This window comes from Rattus rattus, chromosome 9 (assembly GCF_011064425.1).
Source record: "Rattus rattus isolate New Zealand chromosome 9, Rrattus_CSIRO_v1, whole genome shotgun sequence".
In the NCBI taxonomy this organism is placed as follows: Eukaryota; Metazoa; Chordata; class Mammalia; order Rodentia; family Muridae; genus Rattus; species Rattus rattus.
In genome coordinates this window covers 61,769,415-61,793,348 of record NC_046162.1, presented here as the reverse complement: position 1 = coordinate 61,793,348, position 23,934 = coordinate 61,769,415, and the positions used below count along the sequence as shown (strand labels likewise).

Genomic DNA, 23,934 nt, shown 5'->3' with positions numbered 1-23,934 from the left:
GGAGGGGAAGGCAGGGAGAAACAGAGTCCTACTAAAGTAGTCCAAACAAACCTTCCTGGACTCATGTAATCTAGGTTGGCTGTAGTTTATGCTATCCCTCCCAAGCTTTCCAAGAATAGGATAGGGGTCAGTCACAGCTGGCTAGCTAGAGGCTTTTCATGGATTTTTTTTTTTTTCCCTATCCTGTTTGTTGAAGTTCTTACCATGGAAGAGAGATTAGATTTTGCCAGGTTTTTATTTGTTTGTTTTTAACCAATTGAGATGATCATGTAATCCCATTCCCCTTATTAATAGGATATGCTTCACTGATTGGTTTTTTCTTTATGTTGACCCTTGAGTCCTCTTAGATAGATCTAATTGCTCTTCATCCTGTTTAGTATGTGCTTTATTCCAATCACTATTTAAAACTAAAAACGGGGTATAATGGGACTGGAGAGATGGCTTAAAAGTTAAAGGCACCTACTGTTCTCGAAGAGGACCTGGATTTAGTTTCCAGTACCTACATGGCACCTCACAACTGCCTATGACTCCATCCCAGGGAATCTAAACACCCTGTTTTGTCTTCTCTGGGCATTGACACATATGTATTACACATACATAAAAGCAGACAAACATTCAAAACAAAATAACAGTATCTTTTAAAGATGAATCAAATGGAGGGACATGATAACACAGATGTTTGCTGTATGACCCTGGCTAATTTAGTAATCTCTCTGCATTAAGGATAGCTTTAGGGGTTGGGGATTTAGCTCAGTGGTAGAGCGCTTGCCTAGCAAGCACAAGGCCCTGGGTTCGGTCCTCAGCTCCAGAAAAAAAAACAAAAAACACTTCTGAACTTTGAACTCAGGGCAATCTTGCCAGTCTGGGCTGTCTTGGACAAGCAACACCACTGTGCCTGATTAAATTGTGTCTCATATTTTAGTCAAGGACAAAGTAGGAAATGATACAGAATCTTGTTTACAGTATTGCCAAAAGGAAAATAAGATCTCACTCTATTGAACACTTGCCAGCGCAAACACAAATTGTCACCCTACCAAATCCCCCGTGTTTGATGTGGCGTTTACTGGTGCCATTGAATGTTATAGAAAGTTATTTGTCTCTCTGCTTGGGCAGTGACTGTCTAAATTCTACTGAGTTTGGGTTTTTTTTATTATTATTTTGTGGTTCTTAACAGGATTATGTTGACAAAGAAAAGGCAATTGCAAAAGCCTTAGAAGATCTCAGAGCCAACTTTTACTGTGAACTTTGTGATAAACAGTATCAGAAACATCAGGAATTTGACAACCACATCAACTCTTATGATCATGCACACAAACAGGTAAGAAATAACTGACTACTTGGTACCAAGGAAAAAGACTTTTCATTGTTAACAACTGTAGATGTTTATGAGTGTGACTGGCTTCTTGTATCAGCCAGTCTTTATTTTTATACCTGATACTCTTGATTTTTTTCCATGGGACTATCCTAACATAGATAACATCCCTGCCACTCTGTTACCATTTTAAGTAGCATAGTAAGTTGTGAATTTCTTAAACCTGAAGTAATGCTTTAAGAAGTTTCTAATTTTTTTCAACATGGTGATTGATCTGAGAGAGCTTATGTCAATTTCTCCTTATTCCTCAACATGTTAAACTTCTGAATAGTTTTCCTTGACTGTGGTCATCCTAATATCTGCATATATAAGAATTCAAGTTTTATTGTCTACTGTTTCCTATCAGTAAGTCATTTTGTTACTCTATATGCCTTGAAAAGTACCTAAATCGGGAAGAAAAATAAAATTAGACACATTATCTTAACAACAACAAGCTACTTTTTCTTAATAAGTGTCTGCCATGAGGAAACTTGAAACACCTTGACCAAGAGCAACTTAGAGAGGAAAGGGTTTATATCCTAGGTAACAGTTCACTGAGGGAAGTAAGGGCAGGAACCTAGAAGCAGCTGATACAGAGGTTGTGGGAGAGTGCTACTTACTGGCTTATTCCTCATGGATTGCCTAGTTTGCTTCTTCATAGCACCCAGGACCAAACCTCTTAGATCTTAATAATGGTTTCAGTTAAATTGCTTTCAAACAAATACAGTCTTTAAATGTCCCAGAACTCCCTGTGTAGACCAAGCTGGTCTTTAGCTTATGATGGCCCTCCACAGATACCCAGCTAGTGTTAGGATTTCAGAATGATGCCACCATACCAAACAAGATGGCTGGGCTATCTCCCTGGCCTCACAGTTACTTTTTAAGAGGAAAGAATTTCTATCAAAGCAAAATGTGTAAGAAAGTGCCAAACTAATGGAATTCATACTGACCTTAATACCTCAGTGATGCAGCTCTCAGCCTCAGTGCAGGAGTTGTTGCAGCTTGAGTCGTTGATTTTTTTTTTTTTTTCCATTCTCATTTCTTCTCCTTTATATGCTGACTGACTTGTTTCACTACTCTACTTGATCACAGTAGTTATCAGCCTGAAGAGAACCTGTTCCCCAGGTGCTCTTCAGAGTTGTTATCTGGGTACATTTCAGGTCACCATAACTAAGTGGTGGTATTTATGAGATCAAGTGGGTGGAATCCAAAGATACTGTTAAATATTCTACAGAGCACAAGAAGTACCTCAGAATACAGAATTACCCTGCCCAGAACTATAATCTCCAGTACTGAGGTTAACTATTGAAAACCTTGAAATAGGGGCTGGAGAGATGGCTCAGTGGTTAAGAGCACCGACTGTTCTTCCAGAGGACCTGAGTTCAATTCCCAGCAACCACATGGTGGCTCACAACCATCTGTAATGGGATCTGATGCCCTCTTCTGGTGTGTCTGAAGACAGCTACAGTGTACTTATATACATAAAATAAATATTTAAGAAAAAAAAAAAGAAAACCTTGAAATAGATGATGCTATTGTTTCTTGTTTGCTTAGCACAGCTCATAATTATTTTACATCCTTAGTTGTATCATAAACATTTATAAAGAGCTCATCTAGATCCAAAATTTTTACTTAAACTGTTTTAGATGATCAAAATAAAAATATAAAATTAAGAATTCAGAGATCTGGGGTTGGGGATTTAGCTCAGTGGTAGAGCGCTTGCCTAGGAAGCGCAAGGCCCTGGGTTCGGTCCCCAGCTCTGGGAAAGAAAAAAAAAAGAATTCAGAGATCTGAGTAGATGGTTCAGATGGTAAAGTACTTACTCTACAAGTATAAGGACTGGATCAGATCTCTTAGATGGACGTGGTAACATCCTGGAATCCCAGGAGCCAGTTGACTACCCAGACTAGCCAAAATGGTAAGAAAGAGTTCAGTGAGTCACCCTGCCTCAGTATGTAAGGGGGAAGGTGATTAAGGAAGACACTCTCCACCAACTCTGAGCCTCCCCATATGCATAGACCATAGACACTTCTCTCTCCTCCCCAGTGTTTTACCCTGACGCCAGGCAGATTGCTCCTTTGTAAAGTGCTTGTAACGCAAGCATGGTATTGTAAATTCTGATTCCTAGCACCCATGTACAAAGCAGGCATGGCAGCCTGTACCTATCATTTTGGTACTGAAGAGGCAGAGACAGGAATATCCAGGGTCTATACCTAGCCTAACTAATGTAATTAGCAGGTTCAATGAGAGATCATGTCTCAAAACATAAGGTGGAAGGTGATAAAGACAACTGACACCCAACCTCTAGTTTCCATGTGTACAAGCACAAACACACACATGCATGCATACATGTATAATTCATAAAATTATGAATTCTTTACAGAGAACTCAAAAATAGAGAATATGTTTAAAAGCCATGACAAGGGAAGATCTTTAACTGTGTCATTTACAAATACATGGTAGTTCATTCCTTCTCCTGAATCAGAAGTACACTTCACATATTAAAGATCTAGGCATCATGGCACGAGCCTGAGATCTCAGTTTTTAGTAAGTGAAGGCAGGAAGATTTTTAATTTGAAGCAAGCCTGGGCTACATAGGAAGAAGTTTCTGTCTCTAAATACAAAGCAAAACAAAAGGAACAGTTATAGAATGTATGACTTTGGGGGTTTTTTTGTTTTGTTTTTGTTGAAAAGTAGACCATATCATCTTTCTTCATATTCTTGTCTTTCTACAAGTTGTAGAATCTCAGGAGAGCATGTTATAAATATATCAAGAAAAGAGTCTTAAATAAGCCTTTTATAATTCCAACTCTTCTCTCCACTCTTTCCTTCCTTCTGTCTTTTTTCCTCTTTTCAAGAGAGTGTGTTCATTGTAAACCACGCTGACCTCTAGAGTCCCTTGCCCCCTTCTCTCACCTTCTCTGGCCTCCGTTCAAAACTGTAAGGAACTATCAGTTGACTTTGCCACAGCACAGCTAAATCACACCTCACAGTAGATAGGTCACGTACTTTATCCTTTTCTGTGCATATGAACTTACATCTGGGTCTGCCAGTTTTCAAATTGGTGCTCTAAAATCATAAAGGCACCTTGTGTTGCCTTCAAGCAAGACACGGGATTATTAATGACTCAGAGATAAAAGGTAAGTACTTTACTCCATGGTAGTTGGTCCTAGCTTGCATCTTCTTTCAGATTTTCACCATTAAAACTTTAGAGACGGCTCAATGGTTAAGAGTGCTGACTGCTCTTCCAGAGGTCCTGAGTCCTGAGTTCAATTCCCAGCACCCACATGGTGGCTCACAACCATCTGTAATGGGATCCCATGCCTTCTTCTGGTGTGTCTGAAGACAGTGACAGTGTACTCATCATATAAATAATATATAAATATATATAAATAAAGTAATTAATTAATAATAAATAAATCTTAAAAACTTTAGAAAAAAGCTTTGTTCCTGGTAAACTAATGTAGGCAGACCCTGGGAAATGCTATGACCTTTCTTAAGGTCCAGTTTCTTAAAAAAGTAGCAGCATGGTTACCCTCATTTGTGGTCTTTTTTAGGGAAGAAGAAAAGAAGCTTTTAAATGCCTCTATTGCTAGCTTTTCTCACATTTTCTAAGATTTTTGTGAAGGCATCAATACAAAAATAATTGAGACTCTGCTCAACATTCTAAGCGTAAAAGTGTAGGCACTGTGTTTCTAATTCTTGTACTGTTTTATTACCTTTTGAAATTACCAGTGATGAAGCCAGCCATGCTTAAAGAAATAACCCACATATGATTACTTATTAAGTTCTGACATGCTTGTGTGCTTAATAAACATTGATCATGTCCTTGCCTTGTTGACTTAGTTGTAAGCCACAGTTAAATATGAAGCTTAAGGTTTTTCCATCCCTGCTTCCCTGCCCTTTTCATTATCTTGCATATCTTTTAAAAATGTTTGTCTGCTGGTAGATGTAAAAGCCTCAAAATCAGACTGCGGGGTTGGGGATTTAGCTCAGTGGTAGAGCGCTTGCTAGCAAGGCCCTGGGTTCGGTCCCCAGCTCCAAAAAAAAGAAAAAGAAAAAAAAAATCAGACTGCAAGGGAACTTCTTCCCAGAGGGAAATTTGTAAGAGAGCTCACTAGTAAACACCGGGGCTGGAGGGCGGATGTGTTCAAAGCCCGGCTTGCCCTTCAGGACTGCAAACAAACAGCAAGAGGAAAGGAAAGCACCTTATTCACACTTTGTCTGTAACTGCCTCTGTGTCACCAGGGATCTTTGCAATGAGCTCCCCTCAGCAAATCTATTAAGCTTAGTCTCCGTGATGTTAGTTTGTCCACTTAATTTTAATTGGTTCCCACATTAAAAAAAATCAGAGTCAAAGACAGTGGCATCCACTCACAGTTACTGAGGCAGAAGCTCAGAGCTAACTTCTGCAGCATGGCAGTCACGTGTCTTCTGCACTCTGTGATTTACTGATTTTGGTTTCTTCTCTCGTTGCTGCTGTGATTTAATTAATTAGACAGTTAATGGTGATGTCGTTGGACTTCTGATCCCTCTCGTAGGATTACAGATAAGAACCTACCATGCTTTGAGGCCCATCTCTTTAAACACCTAGAACTGCTCAGTAAGTCAGCCTTTGACTCATCTTGGACCATCTGATGACATTGGCACTATACTTCACCAAGCCTGGTCACAGCTTGGTAGTTGCTTCTCTCACTCACTCTCCACACAAACAGCGGTGTGCTCCACATCATCCTTTACCATCTGTGAGGCGTTAGTTCCTTGCCAGATTCCTTCAAACACTTGAGTTGTCACTCAGACCTACTCCATGTTCCTTCCCATGTTCCCGAGTTCGGACTGACACTGGACACACTGAAGCTCTCTCCAACCCTCCCGTGTTGGGCTCACTTCTTACAATCTCAGTTGTGGTCATCTGATCTGGTTGCTATAATTTGGCATTCTAAAGCAGCTTCTGGTAGTTCCTAGAAAAAATGTTGCTTTTTCTAAAATGACTTTAGTATCAAAACTTCTGCACTTTTTACATGTTCCGAAAAAACTGGTCTTAATAATGCCAATATCTATTTCATATATGAATAGTACTTTTCTGAACTTGGAAACAGCATGCCCATTACAGTCAGTAGTGATTTTATCACTAAGTGAATTAGGATAGAGGCTTTTAATGCATAGTTTCCCTAACACTCTACTGTCTGGCTGCATCTTGACGGTGTTACCTACTCATACTCGGTTCTTTTCATACTTAGTATTGCCAGATATCTGAAGTATTTGGTTTTCTCTCAGTACTCAAAAAGTAACTGACCTCTGAATTAAAGTGTGTTCTCAGAAACAGTGGGTTTGCAGAGGCCACTTTGCTCTTGATGCTTCACTGTTTGCTGACTTTTTTGTTTTATTTTTGTTTGTTTGTTTCTGTCATTCAGTTCTCTATGTGGGGTGTGTGTGTGTGTGTGTGTGTGTGTGTGTGTGTGCGCGCGCGCGCACGCATGTGTCAGTCGGGATCAGAACAGACATAACCAGTTGGATGAGGAAAGATAATCCTAGGGCTGAAATTAAACAAAAATAGTGAACTGTCTAGATCATACACCTGTGAACATATTCCACGTCTGTGTTTTGTTTACAGTGTTTGTCCTTAGAAAACCATAAAGTATTTCTGACTTCTAAAGCTTCATAAATATTGACTTAACACAGTTCCCCTCTCAAGTAGCTATGCTGTGGGAACAAAGTGTGAAGGGCAGAATGAGTCTTGGAGCCTGTGTACAGCTGTGCAGAGTGAGCTGTGCTGGGTTTGTGGTCGATCACTGTGGGTGCCGTTTTCTTTGGGACTGTTTTATTTCATAGAGAATGGAGTCTTTGGTCAGTCTCTACAACTTGAGCATATTTTGATCTTTTCACCAACTAAGAGTAGGTTACTTGTCCAGTAATCACAGCCTAATTAACTCTGGAAAAGGGTCTACTTAGGAAAGCCATCTGCTTTTACAGGTAGTTGATGACAAACTTGTCAGGAACGAGTATGGCAGGTAAACTACATATTCTCTTATGTGCCTACCATGTTCATGTTCTACTGTTTCAACTTCTTTTTCTTTGTAAATTTAAATTCATCTCAGTGGTATTACTACTCAGTGATACATTCTAAGATATACTGTGATAGTAATTCTAAGATGAAGCCTGTGTTCTGTTGTAATCTGAAAGGTTAAAGCAACCCAACTAAAAGCTTGTAAGTGGCAGTGCTGTGAGGAAAGCATTGGACCAGGTGCTTGTTCATACCTAACAAGTCCAACCCTGCAAAAGGAAAGCCAGGGTTCAAGGACAGACTGAGCTACACATGGATCTCAGTCATAGAGTGCTTACCTAGCCCGTATAAGGCCGCTAGACCGAATTCCCCGTTGGTTGGGAGGAGTATAAAGGCACTGTCCTCTCTGTACTGAGATGCCCCTGCTCTGTCCCGTCCAGTTAGACGTGGGGCTCTGCATTATCTCCCGCCACCGTTGAGTGATACCATGGATGGTCTTTTCAGAAACATCAAACGCTGGATCTTGAATTGGGCACACTGGCCCAATTCTTGAGGAGTTACTTCAGTTTGACAGAAGGTGGTCCTGTTATATAGCACTGTGCTATAGGAAAGGGAGACATAAAACAGGAGGGAAAAGAGGTGGTGGGACTTTTGGTATATAGGATCGTTGATATGAGAGGAGAAGGAGTTTACAGGTTGAAAAGGTCAGAGCACATATATATCCAAATAGAGACTGAAGCATAGGAACCACCCCTATGTTCTGTTCTGTTTCCAACTCTGCTCAGGGCAACACAAAATGCATAAGATGTATGTATAGTCTGTCTTCAATTCACTGACTTTAAAAAGAAAACAACCAGGCAGCCTGTGCTCTAGACTAGCCTCAGACTCAGCCGTCTGCTGCCGCCCGAGTGCCAAAGGTGCCACACCACAACCACCACCATCGCCAGGGCACGGTTTTTATTTAAAAAGAGATTTTCTTTAAATAGTAGTTAATCTTTGCGTGTGTTCGTTTGCTTGCTTGCAAGTTTTTTATTTAATAAAGCTTATTTTAAAAATAAAAATAGTAAATAAATAAATAAATAAAAAATAAAAATAGTAACTGGGTGGTGGTGCACACCTTTAATCCCAGCACAAGGGGGGCAGAAGCAGGCAGATCTCTGTGTTTGAGGCCAGCCTGGTCTACATACAGGGAGTCCAGAACAGCCAAGACTACACAGTGAAACTCTGTCTTGAACGACCAAAAAAGAAAAAGAATAGAAATAAAAGAAATATGAACAGTTGTGACCTGAGCAGCCTGGGCAGGTTGGTGATAGGGAAGGGCCTTTTCTATAAATAAAAGTTAAAGGAGGGCCGCAGACAGTTTAGTTGTAGAGCACTTGCCCATGAGTAAGGCCTAGAGTTGAAATATTAAAGAGGGTCATTTTGGCATTTAATCTCATAAACCTATTAATACCTCATTCTAATTTTATAATGAGGACAGCTGAGGCTGTGAGGTACTGGTCAGTTGACTGTGATTAGTGGATTGACCTGGTCTTTCTGACTGAAGTTTTACACTTTCTGAAAGACAGGAACAGCTGTTTTGAGAACAGAAACTGACAGTCATAGATGAGAGCTAGGGCAAGGTGCTGACTGTAGAGAATGCTATTCTGGGTTCTTAGGAGGGGTCAGGGTCAGGGACAGACAGCAGAGCCTTGGTGAAGGGAATTCTTTGACCTCAAGTGGGAAAGAAAGTTGGGTCAGATAAGGAAAATAGAATCTTAACCTTTTTTAGAGCCCATAAGATGGCTCAGGAGATGAGGGAGGGTCTGCTGCTCACTCAGCCTCATGACAAGTCTTTCCCTGGGATCCCACGGGAGAGAAGGGGAGTGCCAAGCCCTGCCAAGGCTTACACAAAGGCACAATAAATAAATGCACAAATAAACTGTTCTTTGTGAAGAAAAGGCGTGTTTTTCCATTCCCATCAGAACGTTACCATCTGAAAGGCGGCTGTGTGCCTGCTGGGTTTGGGGAGGTTTATATGCTGTCTCAAAAACTGACCTGGACCTGGGAAGGGCTCACTCTGCCTCCCTGAGACTCCAGGACTGACTGAAGTTTGTAAGGGATGTTTGCTGTACTTGATAGAGTACGCGGATGCCTCTTACCTAGAAGGAGCTTACGCTTGAGGTTTGTCCCCTCGACAACATTCTGTTTCCTGTCTCCCTGTGTGCTTGTGGCAGGACTTTTGGGTAGAATGTGTTGAGAATGCTGTGGACTTAGTCCTGTTCCCTCGTCTTCCAGAATGAATAGAGCCAGCCACCCCTTTAATATCTGTACTCAGGAGGCAGAGGCCAGCCAAGGGCTACAGTGAGACCTTGTTTCAAAGAAGCAAAAGAAAGGAGAAGAGGAAGAAAACTTAATCCTTGTCTGACACAATCTGAAGGCTCCAGGCTTTGATAAAAATGATTTTTTTTTTAACAATGTCCTATAGTTCAACAAATACCTGCTTTGAGTAAGATGCACATAGAAGAACTTCATGAGGTGTATAGGGAGACATGGAAAAAACATTGCATCCTATTTAAATTTTGATAAGAGAACCTATTAAGTGTTTAGGAAGGAAAAAGAAGATTTATCCATAAAAAAAAGTGGCATAATAGTCACAGTGGATCTTTCTTTGTCCCTTTCCTCTCAAAAGAAAAACATTAGAATTCATTCTTTCTAAGCTAGTTAATCCTCAGTGAGCCTGGTGGTGCAGATGTGTCATCCCAGCTCCTTGGAAGGCTGTGGCAGGAGTTCAAGGCCTGCCTGGGCCACAGACTAAGGTGAGTCCAGGTAGCTCAGTGAGGCCTTCTCTCTAAAAGCAAAGGAGGGTTGGGGATATAGGTGGTTCAGTAGTAAGCTTAGTACCAAGGAGCAGGGAAAGGCTTGAGTTTATAAAAATCTAAATCTCTATGGGACTTAGACCAGCACCAGCCTTGTTAGCTGTTGATTAAACTAAAGATGAGTGAGTGAGTCCACAGCACTCCCTGCTTCTAGATAGTAGCAGTCTTTTCTGAAGTTCCCTGACCATTTCTCTTGAGGAAATGGAACTTATTACAGAAGAAGGGTGACTTCGTTTATCTAGACGTGATTACTCTGTGTGCGTGTGCGTATGCATGTATGTGTACATGTGTGTTTTCCGACTCTTTGCTTCTCCCCAGCCCTTGTTGAATGGATGCTTTTGTCCCTGATTGTTGAGTATATCGTTTGTAGATTCACTGAGAGCTTATGTAGTAATGCTTGCCTTATTTTTTCTCTTCCACTCTTGTTTTATTTTTACTTTTTTTCTCTTTGTGATGTGACGTTTTCAGCTGATGTTTTGAGAGCAAATCCTTCTAATTTGGGAGCCCAGATCACAAGAGTGAGTTATTCTATAGTGTCTTTAGCTATATATCTTTTTTGTGTGTATGTGTCTATCTTCCCTTCCCCTTCCCAATTCCAAAAGATTTGAAACACATTTCATAAATATTAGGTAAGAAAATTCCTCTGTCTGTTGAACACCATGCCTTTCTAAAGCAATGTCCACTTTATATTGGGTCAGCTCCCTTTTCCTACACTGTTGGGAGAGCATAGGCTGATGGGTAGGCCTTGCTTTCACTTTTCATATTATGGAGTGTGTTGCACCGTCTTCATTGCAGATGGGTATGTCGGACTCTGTCACCAGCCTGTCTCACGACACTTCTTTGGTTTTTGTTTTCTTTTGTTTTGAGGAAAATTACACAGTAGCTTCTGAAAACAAAAGGCCCATTCTGTTACTTTAATTTTAAGTAACAGAACCTTCAACTTTCCTGTGTTCTCCTTCTTCCCTGGTGTTCCTCTCAGGGCCATGAAGGAGTGAAAAGGTACATAATTTCCATTTTAGCAGACAGGCTGGATGAAAGTGGTCAGGCTGAGTTCTGAACGTGCCAGGGTTGAAAGACCTCTCTAGAATTTAATAATTACAAGAAACCTCTGTTATCACTAAAACCAGACAAACCCCCCCCCCATACTTTTATGGTGGGGAAAGAAAATATTTCTGTTTGCTCTGATTCTGTTAACCTCCCATGTAAGCTGTACATTGCTTTTTATAGATCTTACACCTTGGGTAATTTTCTGTACCAGCCTAACCCCTTTCTGTTCACTTTGGCCTGTGTTACTACGATTTCTCTCACATTTGTTTGTCTGGTTCTGCATCCTGGAAGAGCAGGTGATTGGTCTCTTTTCTTTCTTCCCAATAGTCTAAAATTTGCGTGTTGCTTCTGAAATCATTTTGTTTTGTACAATAAGGCAAATGACTTGCTGCCCTAATTACAAATGCCCATAATCCAAGTGTCATGCTCAAAGTAATAAGCCATTGTGTTTCTGAGTACCATAAATAGTGTACTCCGTGCTAGTGCTGTGACATTGGTTCAGGGAAATATTGTAAAGGCTTTGCCTTCACAACTGTGTGTTAACTAAAATTGCTCACCTTCTGTTTCTTTCTTTCTACTAACTCAGAGATTAAAAGATCTGAAGCAAAGAGAGTTTGCCCGAAATGTCTCTTCAAGATCCCGCAAAGATGAGAAGAAGCAAGAAAAAGCCCTTCGGCGGCTCCATGAGTTGGCAGAGCAAAGGAAACAAGCTGAATGGTAGGGAAATTCATGTCAGGAATCCTGTAGATAAATAGAATCCTTAATGCTTAAATTTACAGATTTAAAATTCTAATTCAAACACTGAGTGTAATAGCTCATGCCTATAATCCTAGCACTTGGGAGGCTGAGGCAAGAGAATTGCTGCAAAATTAAAGCAAACCTGGACCGGATGAGACCAGATCTCAAAAAATATTGATCTTAAAAATATTTAAATTGGCAAGGCCCTGGGTTCGGTCCCCAGCTCCGAAAAAAAGAAAAAGAAAAAAAAAAATATATTTAAATTGGGTGGTAGGGTAGGGGCTGTGGAGAGATGGCTCAGCTGCTTTTCCAGAGGTCCTGAGTTCAGTTCCCAGCAACCACTTTGTGGCTCACAACCATCTGTAAAGGAATCTCATGCCCTCTTCTGGCATGCAGATGTACATGCAGAGTGCTCACATGTAAAAATAAGGTAAAAGATTTTAAACAAGTTTTTTAATTGGGTTGGATGTATATCTCAGTGCTTTACATAAGGATATATAAAGCCCAGGTTTGACTCTGCAGTACCACATAAGAATGTAGGCACACACCTGTAATCCCAGCACTCAGGAAATAGAGGCAGGTCGACCAGAAGTACAGGGCTGTGCTTGGTTGTGCAGTGAGTCTGAGGTCATCCCCGGACACCTAAGAATCTCTCTGAAAAGAGAAAGGAGAAGGGAAGAAAGTGAAGAACTCCTTGGAGTTGACACACTAAAAGATGCCTACTGCACACTGGGACTGAGTGATGCATGCATGACGTCATTGTCTCTATTACAGGCTCTCCAGCACACCCTTGTAGGAAAGCACCATACTCTAGTTTACCACTGCAGCATCCCAGCACATGTTTTCTGAGTCGAGTATTACCACTGCCTTTTAAAAACTGTACAGTTAGCCGGTGTGGTTTTCTGTCTACATAATGAGTTCCATCATCTCAAACACAACACAAAAACTTAAAAATTAAATAAAAGTTTTAGTATTAAAAAGTGTATTGGGGGTTTTAGGGATTTAGCTCAGGCTCAGGGTAGAGCGCTTGCCTAGGCAAGCACAAGGCCCTGGGTTCGGTCCCCAGCTTCAAAAAAAAAAGTGTATTGGGTGTAGGGCAGGATAGAGCACTTCTTTAAGGATCCAAGTTCTACTTACACCGCTATCACTGGGAAAAATAAAAGACATTGAAAAATGAGAAGAGGGGGCCAGGCAGTGGTGGCTCACGCCTTTAATCCCAGCACTTGGGAGGCAGAGACAGGTGGATGTCTAGAAGTTCGAAGCCATGCTGTTCTACAGAGTTCCAGGACAGCCAGAACTGCACAGACAGACAGACAGACACAGACAGGCAGACAGAAGGAAGAGAAGGAGGATAGGACAGAGCCTTGGCTTCTAAATGTTCAGAAACCTTTCCATTCCACCTCCAAAAGCGTGACTGACGCTTTGCATGTGAAATACATGTGTGCCTGAGTGAGTGAGTCACTCTCCAGAAAGGGAACTTTGGCTTTGCCATTTCTTTCACCCTTCCTGGTTTGTTCTTAGCCTACTTCAGATTCCACTTTGTGTTTAATTTCTTTGGTTTTGTGTTTTTTTCTATACTGCAAGGAGCCAAAGATAAGTAGGAAGTGGAGAAGAGAAGAAAAGAAAGTACTTAACCTATGAACTCAAGCATTGAGTTAAACTACCTATAACATGATTGCAATTCTCTCTCTCTCTCTCCCTCCCTCCCTCCCTCCCTCCCTCTCTCTCATTTTTGAGACAGGGTTTCTCTGTGTAGCCCTGGCTGTCCTAGAATTTACTGTGTAAACCAGGCTGGCCTCAAACTCAGAGATCCTCCTGCCTCTGCCTCCAGAGTGCGGGGATCAGAGGTGCACACCGCCATACTTGGTTGCAGTTTCTTAGTTGACAGATTTACAAACTGCATTGGCTTACTGTGTGCATCCATGGATCTATGTGCTGTGCATGTGTGGATGACAGAGGACAGGCAGCTCTGTCTGTGCTGTCTGCCCTCTTCACACACCTTTACAAACTCGGGTCACTTGGGCTTGTGTGGCCACCCTTCACCTGCTGAACCATCTCGCCAGCCCAATTTGTGACTTTTTCTATAGTAAATGCACCTTTCTTGGACATGTTCTAGGGATATCTCCAACGAAAGGGGTATTTCAGGCTTCTTTCTGTTCAGGACATATTATAACACTTGTTCTTCTTCAGAAGCAACTTCTAGCTCTCATTTTTAAATTAGCAGTTAAAAGATGACCAAGTAGGAATGACCAGTGTATAGGTTACAGGTACATGGAACATCATTTGTTCAAGGATATGAGGGAGACTATAACACAGTATAAATATGTTTTACTGTCTTTGTCTGTTTGGATTCCATCTTTGAACAGCATCAGCACATATAACAAAATTTAGATACCATGGTACCTGGATATCTAATTAATTGTCTTCAATTACTGAGTTCAGACTTGAGGAAGTGCCTACATATTAGTCCATACACAGCGAGATAGGCAGCAAACACCTGCTTTAAAATACCTTAGTTCTGTAGTAGTGGCTGGCGGGTTGCTTGTTACCAGCATCATTCTGAGTACCCCTAAAGGGGCATCATTCAACAGGGGCCAACAGCATGGCGCCACAGGTGGAGGAGCCAAGCCTGAAGTCTTTATCAAATCCTGGAACCCACACAGCAGGAGAGGACCAACTCTACAAGTTGTTCTCCGACATCCACACGCGCACCATGACTGTATATGTTCACACACACAATTAGTAAAATGTAACAAAAAATACGTTTAAAAATACACTAAAAATAAAGTTATAGACTTATTAATAAGTTTAAGCTGTGTGCTCTATGTATGTTATAATGCCTGAAAGATGAGTCATCTCTTTATTCAGTATGTCCATGCTCCCTGTCGACGGGAAGAAAAAGTTCATATTCCTGTAACTTGCATTATGGTGCATTGTTAGAACTCCTCTTCTCTTACTGTTAATCTCTTTAATTTAATTTATAATCAACTTATAAATTAAACCTTATTATAATGTAGCCTCTCTCTGTGTACATGTATGTGGTTCAGTACAATCCGGTACTGTCGTGTACCCACCTGTGTTCTTTAAATATCTACCACCATGACTAAAATACTAATTTGTCATTAAATCAAAGCATGACTTTAGGTATGATGCCCAAGACATAGGGACGAGTATTTAATTTATAAAACAAATATAACCACAGAGTATTCCAGTAGAGGCTTCCAGCTATGTTTAATTCAGAATATGTTCATTTGTAAGCTGCATATAACAGTATTATATGCTTGTAATTCCAGGCTTCTAGGGGTTGAGGAAGGAGGATTGCCATGTGGGTTCACAGTCAATCCTGGGCTGTATAACTAGATTCAAACCAATATCTTCTTCTACTTCTCCTCCCCCCTCTTCCTCCTCCTCTTCCTCCTCTTCCTTTTCCTCCACCTTTTCCTCCTCCCCCGTTCCCTTCCCTTCATTCCTTCTTCTATCTTAAATGAAATTTGAACCAAGTGTAGTACTGCATACCTTTATTCCCAATGCTCAGGCTTTGAATAATCTCTAAACTGAAGGTCTGCCTGTATACAAAATAAGTTCTAGGCCAGCCAAGGCTACATAGTAAGACCCTGGCTCAAAAAATAAATAAAGTAAAAGTGAATTTTGAGACACTTGCCTCCAGCTCTGTATAACAGAAGAAGATAACCAGCTCCTCAGATTCTAACCCCAACCTGAATGGCATGGCACAAATGAACACATAAACAGAGAGAGAGTTTTTAAATGTAAATTTGAAGTTGCAAGGAAAATTAAAGCTTTTCTTTAGTTAAATGAAATATAGCCCTTTTGGGGGGGAGGGGATGAAAATAAGGTCTTTATTGTCTAGGATGAACTAGAACTCACTGCATAGATGAAGCCAACCTTGAATTCAATAGTAATCCTGTGTCTCCACCTACTAAGTACTGTGCTTAAAGGCTTAAGCCACCATGCTGTGTGCAGAGTAACCTTTGGAATAGTTGCATATCCGTGTAGTTGACCGTGTGCCGGGTGGTAGGGTAATGAGATTGGAAGGACCAGCAAGATGGATGGCTCAGTTCTTGCCACCCAATTTCAAGCCTCAGAATCCACATGGTAGGTGGAGGGAACCAGCTCTAACCTCTATATACAGACCTTTGGCATACATTCTGTTTGTCTGTCTCTCAGTCTCTGGCATGCATTCTGTCTCTCTCTGTGTGTCTGTCTGTCTCTCTCTCTCTCTCTCTCTCTCTCTCTCTCTCTCTCTCTCTCTCTCTCTCTCTCAATACATGTAATCTTGAAAGTGGAAGGACTAGAGAGATTGCTCAGTGGTTAAAGAGGACTAGATGCCCTTCCAGAGAACCTAGATTCACTTTCCAGTTCACAATCTCTTGTACCTCTAATCCCAGGTGATTTCATGTCCTTTTCTGAGTTCCAGAGGCAATGCATCATGTAGTAAACAGGCATACAAAAAAGCAAAACATGCACATGAAATTAAAATGAAAAGGAAAAGTTTTTAGGGCTGGAGAAATGGAATAGATCAGAATTCAAATGGAGACTCACAACCATCTGTAGTGAGATCTGATGCCCTCTCTGGTGTGTGTGAAGACAGCTACAGTGTACTCATATAGAATGTGTTCTGTCTGCACATACACCTGTATGCATGTATGTATCAGATCCCTTTATACTGATTGTGAGCCACCATTTGGTTGCTGAGAATTGAACTCAGGATTTTGGCAAGAGCAGTGCTCTTAATCACTGAGCCATCTCACCAGCCCCAGAAAAAAATACTTTAATTAAAAAAAAAAAAAAAAAAAAAAACAAGGGGTTGGGGATTTAGCTCAGTGGTAGAGCGCTTGCCTGGGTTCGGTCCCCAGCTCTGAAAAAAAGAAAAAGAAAAAAAAACAAAAAACCAACTTGGTAACAAACTAGTGCAAAAACTGTGAGGTGGGGTTTAAAGAACTGGGTTATAAGATAAGCCTTTTTGTAGGGCAGATAGCTTAAAGGATGGCAGTGGCTAGCTAGCCTTGGGAATTTAGCATGGGGCATGGATCAAATGAAATTTTGCCTACCTCTGTTCAACAAGTTCCATTCGGGGGCTGGAGAGATGGCTCAGTGGTTAAGAGCACCGACTGCTCTTCCAGAGGTCCTGAGTTCAAATCCCAGCAACCACATGGTGGCTCACAACCATCTGTAATAAGATTTGATGCCCTCTTCTGGTGTGTCTGAAGACAGCGACAGTGTACTTATATATAATAAATAAATAAATAAATCTTTAAAAAAAAAAATAAATAAAAACAAGTTCCATTCACCAGCACATTGCTAGAGACAGCCACTCTGCGTCTTTGATGAGTAGAAGGACAAAGAAGAGGAGTATTATAAGAGCTGTAACTCGAATCCTCTCTTGTTTTCTCACTTTCTCAACTATTGTTTAGTGCACCTGGAAGTGGGCCCATGTTCCGACCAACCACAGTGGCTGTGGACGAAGATGGTGGAGAGGAGGATAAAGACGAGTCATCAACCAACAGTGGTGCGAGTGCCATTTCCTCCTGTGGCTTTGGATCTGACTTCTCCACAGAGAAAGGGGGCCCCTTCACGTCAGTACAGATCACTAATAGCACTGGACTGTCGCAGGCTTCTGGGTTAGCCTCGCAAGGTATCAGCTTTGGCATTAAGAATAATCTGGGACCCCCACTGCAGAAATTGGGAGTGTCGTTTTCCTTTGCCAAGAAAGCTCCTGTCAAACTTGAATCAATAGCATCCGTTTTCAAGGACCATGCAGAAGAGGGGACCTCTGAGGAAGGAACAAAGGCTGAAGAGAAGAGTTCTGACCAAGGGGTGCAGAAGGTGGGAGAGACTGATGGTGGTGGTAATCTTGATGGAAAGAAAGAAGATGAAGACCCTCAGGATGGAGGGTCCCTTGCCTCAACACTGTCCAAGTTGAAAAGGATGAAGAGGGAAGAAGGAACAGGGGCTACAGAGCCAGAATATTACCACTACATCCCCCCAGCACACTGCAAGGTCAAACCGAACTTCCCCTTCTTACTCTTTATGAGAGCCAGTGAGCAAATGGAAGGTGACCACAGTACGCACTCAAAGAATGCTCCAGAGAACAGAAAGGGCAGCTCTCCCAAGCCTAAAGGTTGCAGTAAGGCAGCAGCAAGCCAAGGAGCAGAAAAAACAGTTAGTGACGTTTCTGAGCCGCAAAAGGAAGCCACTGTGGTTGGGCCTTCCGAGCCTGGAGGCAAAACTGAAACAAAGAAAGGCTCAGGAGAGGGTGAAGGTGAGCAAAGTGTGGAGAGTCTTAGAGAGAGCTCAGAGAGCCAGATGTGTGAATCCGATCCTAAAGAAATTTCTCAGGCCACCCCAGCAACAAAAGCAGGCCAGGGACCCAAGCATCCTACCGGCCCGTTCTTCCCAGTTCTGAGCAAGGACGAAAGCACTGCCCTGCAGTGGCCATCAGAACTGCTCATCTTCACCAAAGCAGAGCCTCCCATTTCCTACAGCTGCAACCCTTTATACTTTGACTTTAAACTTTCAAGAAACAAAGATGCTAAAGCTAAAGGGACAGAGAAGCCAAAAGATGTCGGAGACTCCTCAAAGGGTCATCTCCAGAGCCCTGATCCTAGAGAACCGAACAAAAGCAAGGAGGGGGAGCAGAGTGTAGTGCTCTCAGAAGGCAGAGTGGATGAACCTGCTTCAGGGGCTGCCTGTAGCAGCCAGACCAAGCAGGAGCCTGGGGGTAGCCATGCATCAGAAACTGAAGACACCGGAAGAAGCCATCCTAACAAGAAAGAACCATCAGGCAAGTCTCACAGACACAAAAAGAAAAAGAAACACAAAAAGTCCAGTAAGCACAAACGTAGACACAAGGCTGACATGGAGGAAAAGAGTTCAAAGGCAGAGTCTGGGGAAAAATCTAAGAAGCGCAAGAAACGAAAAAGGAAGAAGAACAAATCGGCCCCAGCTGATTCTGAACGAGGACCCAAACCAGAGCCTCCTGGAAGTGGCAGCCCTGCACCACCAAGAAGACGGCGCCGAGCTCGAGATGACTCCCAGCGGAGATCCCTTCCTGCTGAAGAAGGAAACAGTGGCAAGAAGGACGATGGTGGAGCTGGCAGTGGTTCCCAAGATCACAGTGGCAGGAAACACAAAGGTGAACCGCCAGCCTCCTCCTGCCAGCGGAGAACTAGCGCCAAACAGAGCAGCCGGTCCAGCCATCGGAGCCAGCCCAGCAGTGGAGATGAGGATAGCGATAACGCTTCTTCACACAGACCGCACCAGAAGTCTCCATCCCAGTACAGTGAGGAGGAAGAAGAGGAGGAAGAGGAGGAGGAGGAGGAGGAGGAAGAGGAGGAAGAAGAAGACGAAGACTCGGGTAGTGAGCATTCTCGTAGCCGCTCTCGATCTGGCCGTCGCCATTCCTCACATCGTTCTTCCCGGCGGTCTTATTCAAGCAGCTCTGACGCTTCTTCAGACCAGAGCTGCTATAGTAGACAGCACAGTTACTCTGATGATAGCTATAGTGACTACAGTGACCGATCAAGAAGGCACTCTAAGCGCTCTCATGATTCAGATGATTCAGACTATGCCAGCTCCAAACACAGGTCCAAACGACACAAATACTCATCATCTGATGATGACTATAGCCTCAGTTGCAGCCAGTCCCGAAGCCGGTCTCGGAGTCATACAAGGGAGCGATCAAGATCCCGGGGTCGAAGCCGCAGTAGCAGCTGTAGTCGCAGTCGAAGCAAGAGGAGAAGTCGCAGCACCACAGCCCACAGCTGGCAGCGAAGCCGAAGCTACAGCCGAGACCGGAGCCGCAGCACCAGGAGCCCTTCTCAGAGATCAGGTTCCAGAAAGGGGTCCTGGGGTCACGAGAGCCCCGAGGAAAGGCGCTCTGGCCGTCGGGATTTCATTCGTTCAAAGATTTACCGCTCTCAGTCTCCCCACTATTTCCGATCAGGTCGGGGAGAAGGTCATGGGAAGAAAGAAGATGGCAGAGGAGAGGACAGTAAAGGAGCAGGCCTGCCCTCCCAGAATAGCAACGCTGGCGGCACAGGAAGAGGGTCAGAAAGTGACTGCAGCCCCGAAGATAAGAACTCTGTTACTGCCAGACTGCTGCTAGAGAAGATCCAGTCCAGGAAAGTGGAGAGGAAACCCAATGTGTGTGAGGAGGTGCTGGCCACCCCTAATAAGGCTGGACTCAAGTATAAGAACCCCCCACAAGGTTACTTCGGGCCTAAGCTCCCCCCGTCTCTTGGTACTAAGCCTGTTCTTCCAATGATAGGAAAGCTTCCAGCTACTCGGAAGTCCAGTAAGAAATGTGAAGACTCTGCCTTGGAAAGGGGTGAAGAGCAGGAGCATTCAGAGCCAGAAGAAGGGTCCCCAAGGAGCAGGGATGCTCCACTTGGGCATCAGTTCTCCTCAGAGGACACAGCTGGTCCCTTATCAGACCCTCCCCCAGAAGAGCCAAAGTCTGAAGAAGCTACTGCTGATCACTCTGTGGCTCCACTGGGCACCCCAGCACACACTGACTACCCTGGGGATCCAGCCATCTCCCATAACTACCTCCCTGACCCCAGTGATGGGGATGCTCTGGAGTCTCTGGATAGCGGCAGTCAGCCAGGCCCTGTGGAGTCCAACTTGCTGCCTATAGCCCCAGACCTTGAGCACTTCCCCAGTTATGCACCTCCCAGTGGGGAGCCTAGCATTGAGTCAACAGACGGGACTGAGGACGCTTCCTTGGCTCCTCTAGAGAGCCAGCCCATCACCTTCACCCCTGAGGAGATGGAGAAGTACAGCAAGCTCCAGCAGGCCGCACAGCAGCACATCCAGCAGCAACTTCTGGCCAAACAAGTAAAGGCCTTTCCAGCCTCAACAGCCCTAGCCCCAGCCACACCAGCCCTGCAGCCCATCCACATTCAGCAGCCGGCCACAGCCTCTGCCACCTCCATCACAACTGTTCAGCACGCCATCCTACAGCATCATGCTGCAGCTGCTGCCGCTGCCATCGGCATCCACCCCCACCCCCACCCCCAGCCACTTGCCCAAGTGCATCACATTCCCCAGCCCCACCTGACCCCGATTTCCTTGTCCCATCTCACTCACTCAATTATCCCTGGCCACCCTGCCACCTTTCTTGCTAGCCACCCTATCCATATAATCCCTGCTTCAGCCATCCATCCTGGGCCCTTCACCTTTCACCCCGTCCCACATGCTGCCCTCTACCCTACCCTGCTCGCGCCACGGCCTGCTGCAGCAGCTGCCACTGCCCTCCATCTTCACCCACTACTTCACCCCATCTTCTCAGGTCAGGACCTGCAGCACCCTCCCAGCCATGGGACTTGAGCTGGGAGTCGGAAGCCTATGTTGAGCCAGGGAAGGTGACCTATTCTTCCCTTGGGGGTGTAGAGCCATTTATACCAGCAAGTAAAAGCTGGAACAGGCAGTGTCTTGACAGCCAAAGAAATGAGTTTTGGCTTGCAGGGATGGATTTAGATTTGAGGTTTGCTTTGGGTTTACTATCAGGGATATCACCCCCCCCCTTTCTATCCCTCCCTCCCTCCCTCCCGTGTTTCTAAGCTAGGGAACACCAGTAAGAGCTGCCCACAGCCCTCTGCAGCAGTCTCCAGACTGTCAGTAATCCTCCTCCTCTACTTTCTGATCCTCTGCACTTACCCTCTGTGAGTTCAGAACATTTCCCTCCTCTAAAGGGTTGTCACCAAAGCACTTGCCATGGGCCCATCTGGTCCTGCCTTCTCAGTGCCACGAGGAAGGCCGGACTGTCTCTCCAGTGGTGAAAACTCCACTTTTCGGCAGTGTCTTTGACTATCCTTTGTGACACGTTATCCCAGGTGAGGTGGAGGAGGGGGTCTAACCTAGAACCAAAAGCAACTCAGGCTGCGATCGATCCCCTTCCTTACAGACAGCCATGCATTTGGCACTACTGTCCTTATGCCCTTCACCCAGAAGGGGCATCTACATATCCCAGAAAAGAAGATCCTATCGTGAGTAGAAGCTATGCTGAACATAGGGTCACCCATGTGCTTCCCAGAAAGGAGCTCGTGTCTGAAGGGTATACTTTCTTCTGTTATGTTGATGTTTTCTTTTTAATTTATAGGATTTTTTAATGTAAAATTGCACTGAACTCTATAAACGTAAATGCTGCTTTTTGTAGCTCATATTAAGAAGGTTCCGTATTTGTAGTATACTGCAATAATATTTTTTACATCAGCTCTTTAAGTGATCCTTGTTCTGGTGGCTTTCTGTAAATATGTTTGCCCTAGTTGAATTAAGAAACTTTAAAGGTTATAAAATAAAAAGAAAAAATAAAGTATTTGTTTTCTGCTAGATGCAAAAATGACTAAGCATGTATATTTTATCAATCTGTATTTTTTAAAGTTATGAACTATAAAAATGGTAACTTTTTTTGCTGGGACATGTTAATAATTCGCAGTAGTGGTTCGTGCTGTGCTGGGTTCTTGAGTTGCCGAGCAACAGGCAGCGGCCAGTGTCAGGAGGACGCTCAGTCGCAGTGGTCTCCCTAGTGTGCTTTGTTAGACATTGGACTCCACAGAGGAGGGGAGGATTGGTTCAACAGCTTTATTCTCTGGAAGCAGTGACACTCGGTGACTGTCTGGGAAGAGGGACTCTTGGGTTTCCCTGGGTACTTTGTTCCGGACAGTCTTATTTGCCTTCCTAGTATTTAGCCCCCCTCTGACAATTTTTTAAATGTGCCTTTTGGGTTGGCTAGAAACTAAAATAGAAGTAGACCAGAGGATAATAGGGTTGGGACAGTCTTCTCTTCGTTGGGAGGTGAGTAGTTCAAGATTTTTGGCTTCGCAGTTCTATGCCATCTGTCCAGCTCGATTTCAATTTCAGCAGTAGAGGCTCCTTTTTTCTTTTCTCCCCTGACACTGACCAGAAGTCTATCCATCCCTCTCCCCTTTGGCCTTCCCCCAGGCTCTCAGCCCTCCTTAACACAGACCCAAAGGTGCTTGTAATGCAGGTCTCATCTCCTTTATTAGTACTCTTAGGACTAGAACTAGCTAAGCAGTCAACTGACATCGCCCTGCTTGCCTAGGCTAAGCTTCGCTCTCCCTGCCTCTCAAATCCCCAACGGAATGGGCTTTGTAAAGGAGCAGTTGCTGGGCAAATGAGGCACTTACTTGGCTGAGCCCCTCCTACCTTCTCAGTGTCCCTGTCGGTTTACAAGTCTCACTTTTTGGATAACTAGCCCTGGAAAGATGGCATCTATTTGAAGTGAAGGGACTGGTTCTTCTTGCTTTCAGCTCGTGTAAATATTTAAATAAAACAGTGTTAACATTTTGTGCTGCTTCCCTTAGGTTGTAGACATCGAGCCGTGCTCTGGCCGCCTCTGCCTTCCTGGGGGCAGTTTTCTTTAACTTCCAGAATAGTGATTTTAAAACTTCCAAAAAAAAGAAAAAAAGGAAAAAAGGAAAAATAAAATAACCTGTCCTTACGTACAAGCATAACAGATTGTATTTGACTTTATCACACATGATAGAGAGATATATGCTGTAAAGTGAAGGAAAGGAACTTTCTAATAAACCAACACTTTGTGGAAACTTAGTGGCGTCTGTTGTGATTGCTCCTGTGTAGATGGGTGGGTGGGAGGAGTGCGGGTTGGACACGAGTAATAGACCTAGGCCAGCTTGAAAGGTTGGAGATTGCTCTGAGAGCTCAGGCTACCCAGGGGTCAGGGGTCAGTTACCGAAAGAGGAAGACCTCTGTATTTCTCCAGTCTTAGGCAGGTGACTGGGAATGTGCACTTTCTTTTAAAGAGCAAAGAAGGATTTATCTGCCTGGCCTTAGACCCCAAGTGAGGTTCCCTATAACCAGGCTTCGGTTACCACCTTCAACTCTGACGGCCACTGTAGTGTGGGGTGCTTCTGCCTGACCCATAAGCCTGAAGC

General features: G+C 43.6%; 1 protein-coding gene across 1 annotated transcript in view; it reads left to right on the top strand.

Moving 5' to 3' along the window:
- Gpatch8 (G-patch domain containing 8) overlaps positions 1 to 22,361 on the top strand; it is a 78,054-nt gene extending 55,693 nt beyond the window's left edge. The window contains exons 6-8 of the mRNA XM_032913618.1: positions 1,175 to 1,318; positions 11,847 to 11,977; positions 17,431 to 22,361. Of these exons, the coding sequence (XP_032769509.1) occupies positions 1,175 to 1,318; positions 11,847 to 11,977; positions 17,431 to 21,346 (4,191 nt within the window). The 3' untranslated portion in view covers positions 21,347 to 22,361. The remainder of the gene's footprint in view (positions 1 to 1,174; positions 1,319 to 11,846; positions 11,978 to 17,430) is intronic.
- Positions 22,362 to 23,934: the final 1,573 nt, after the last annotated feature.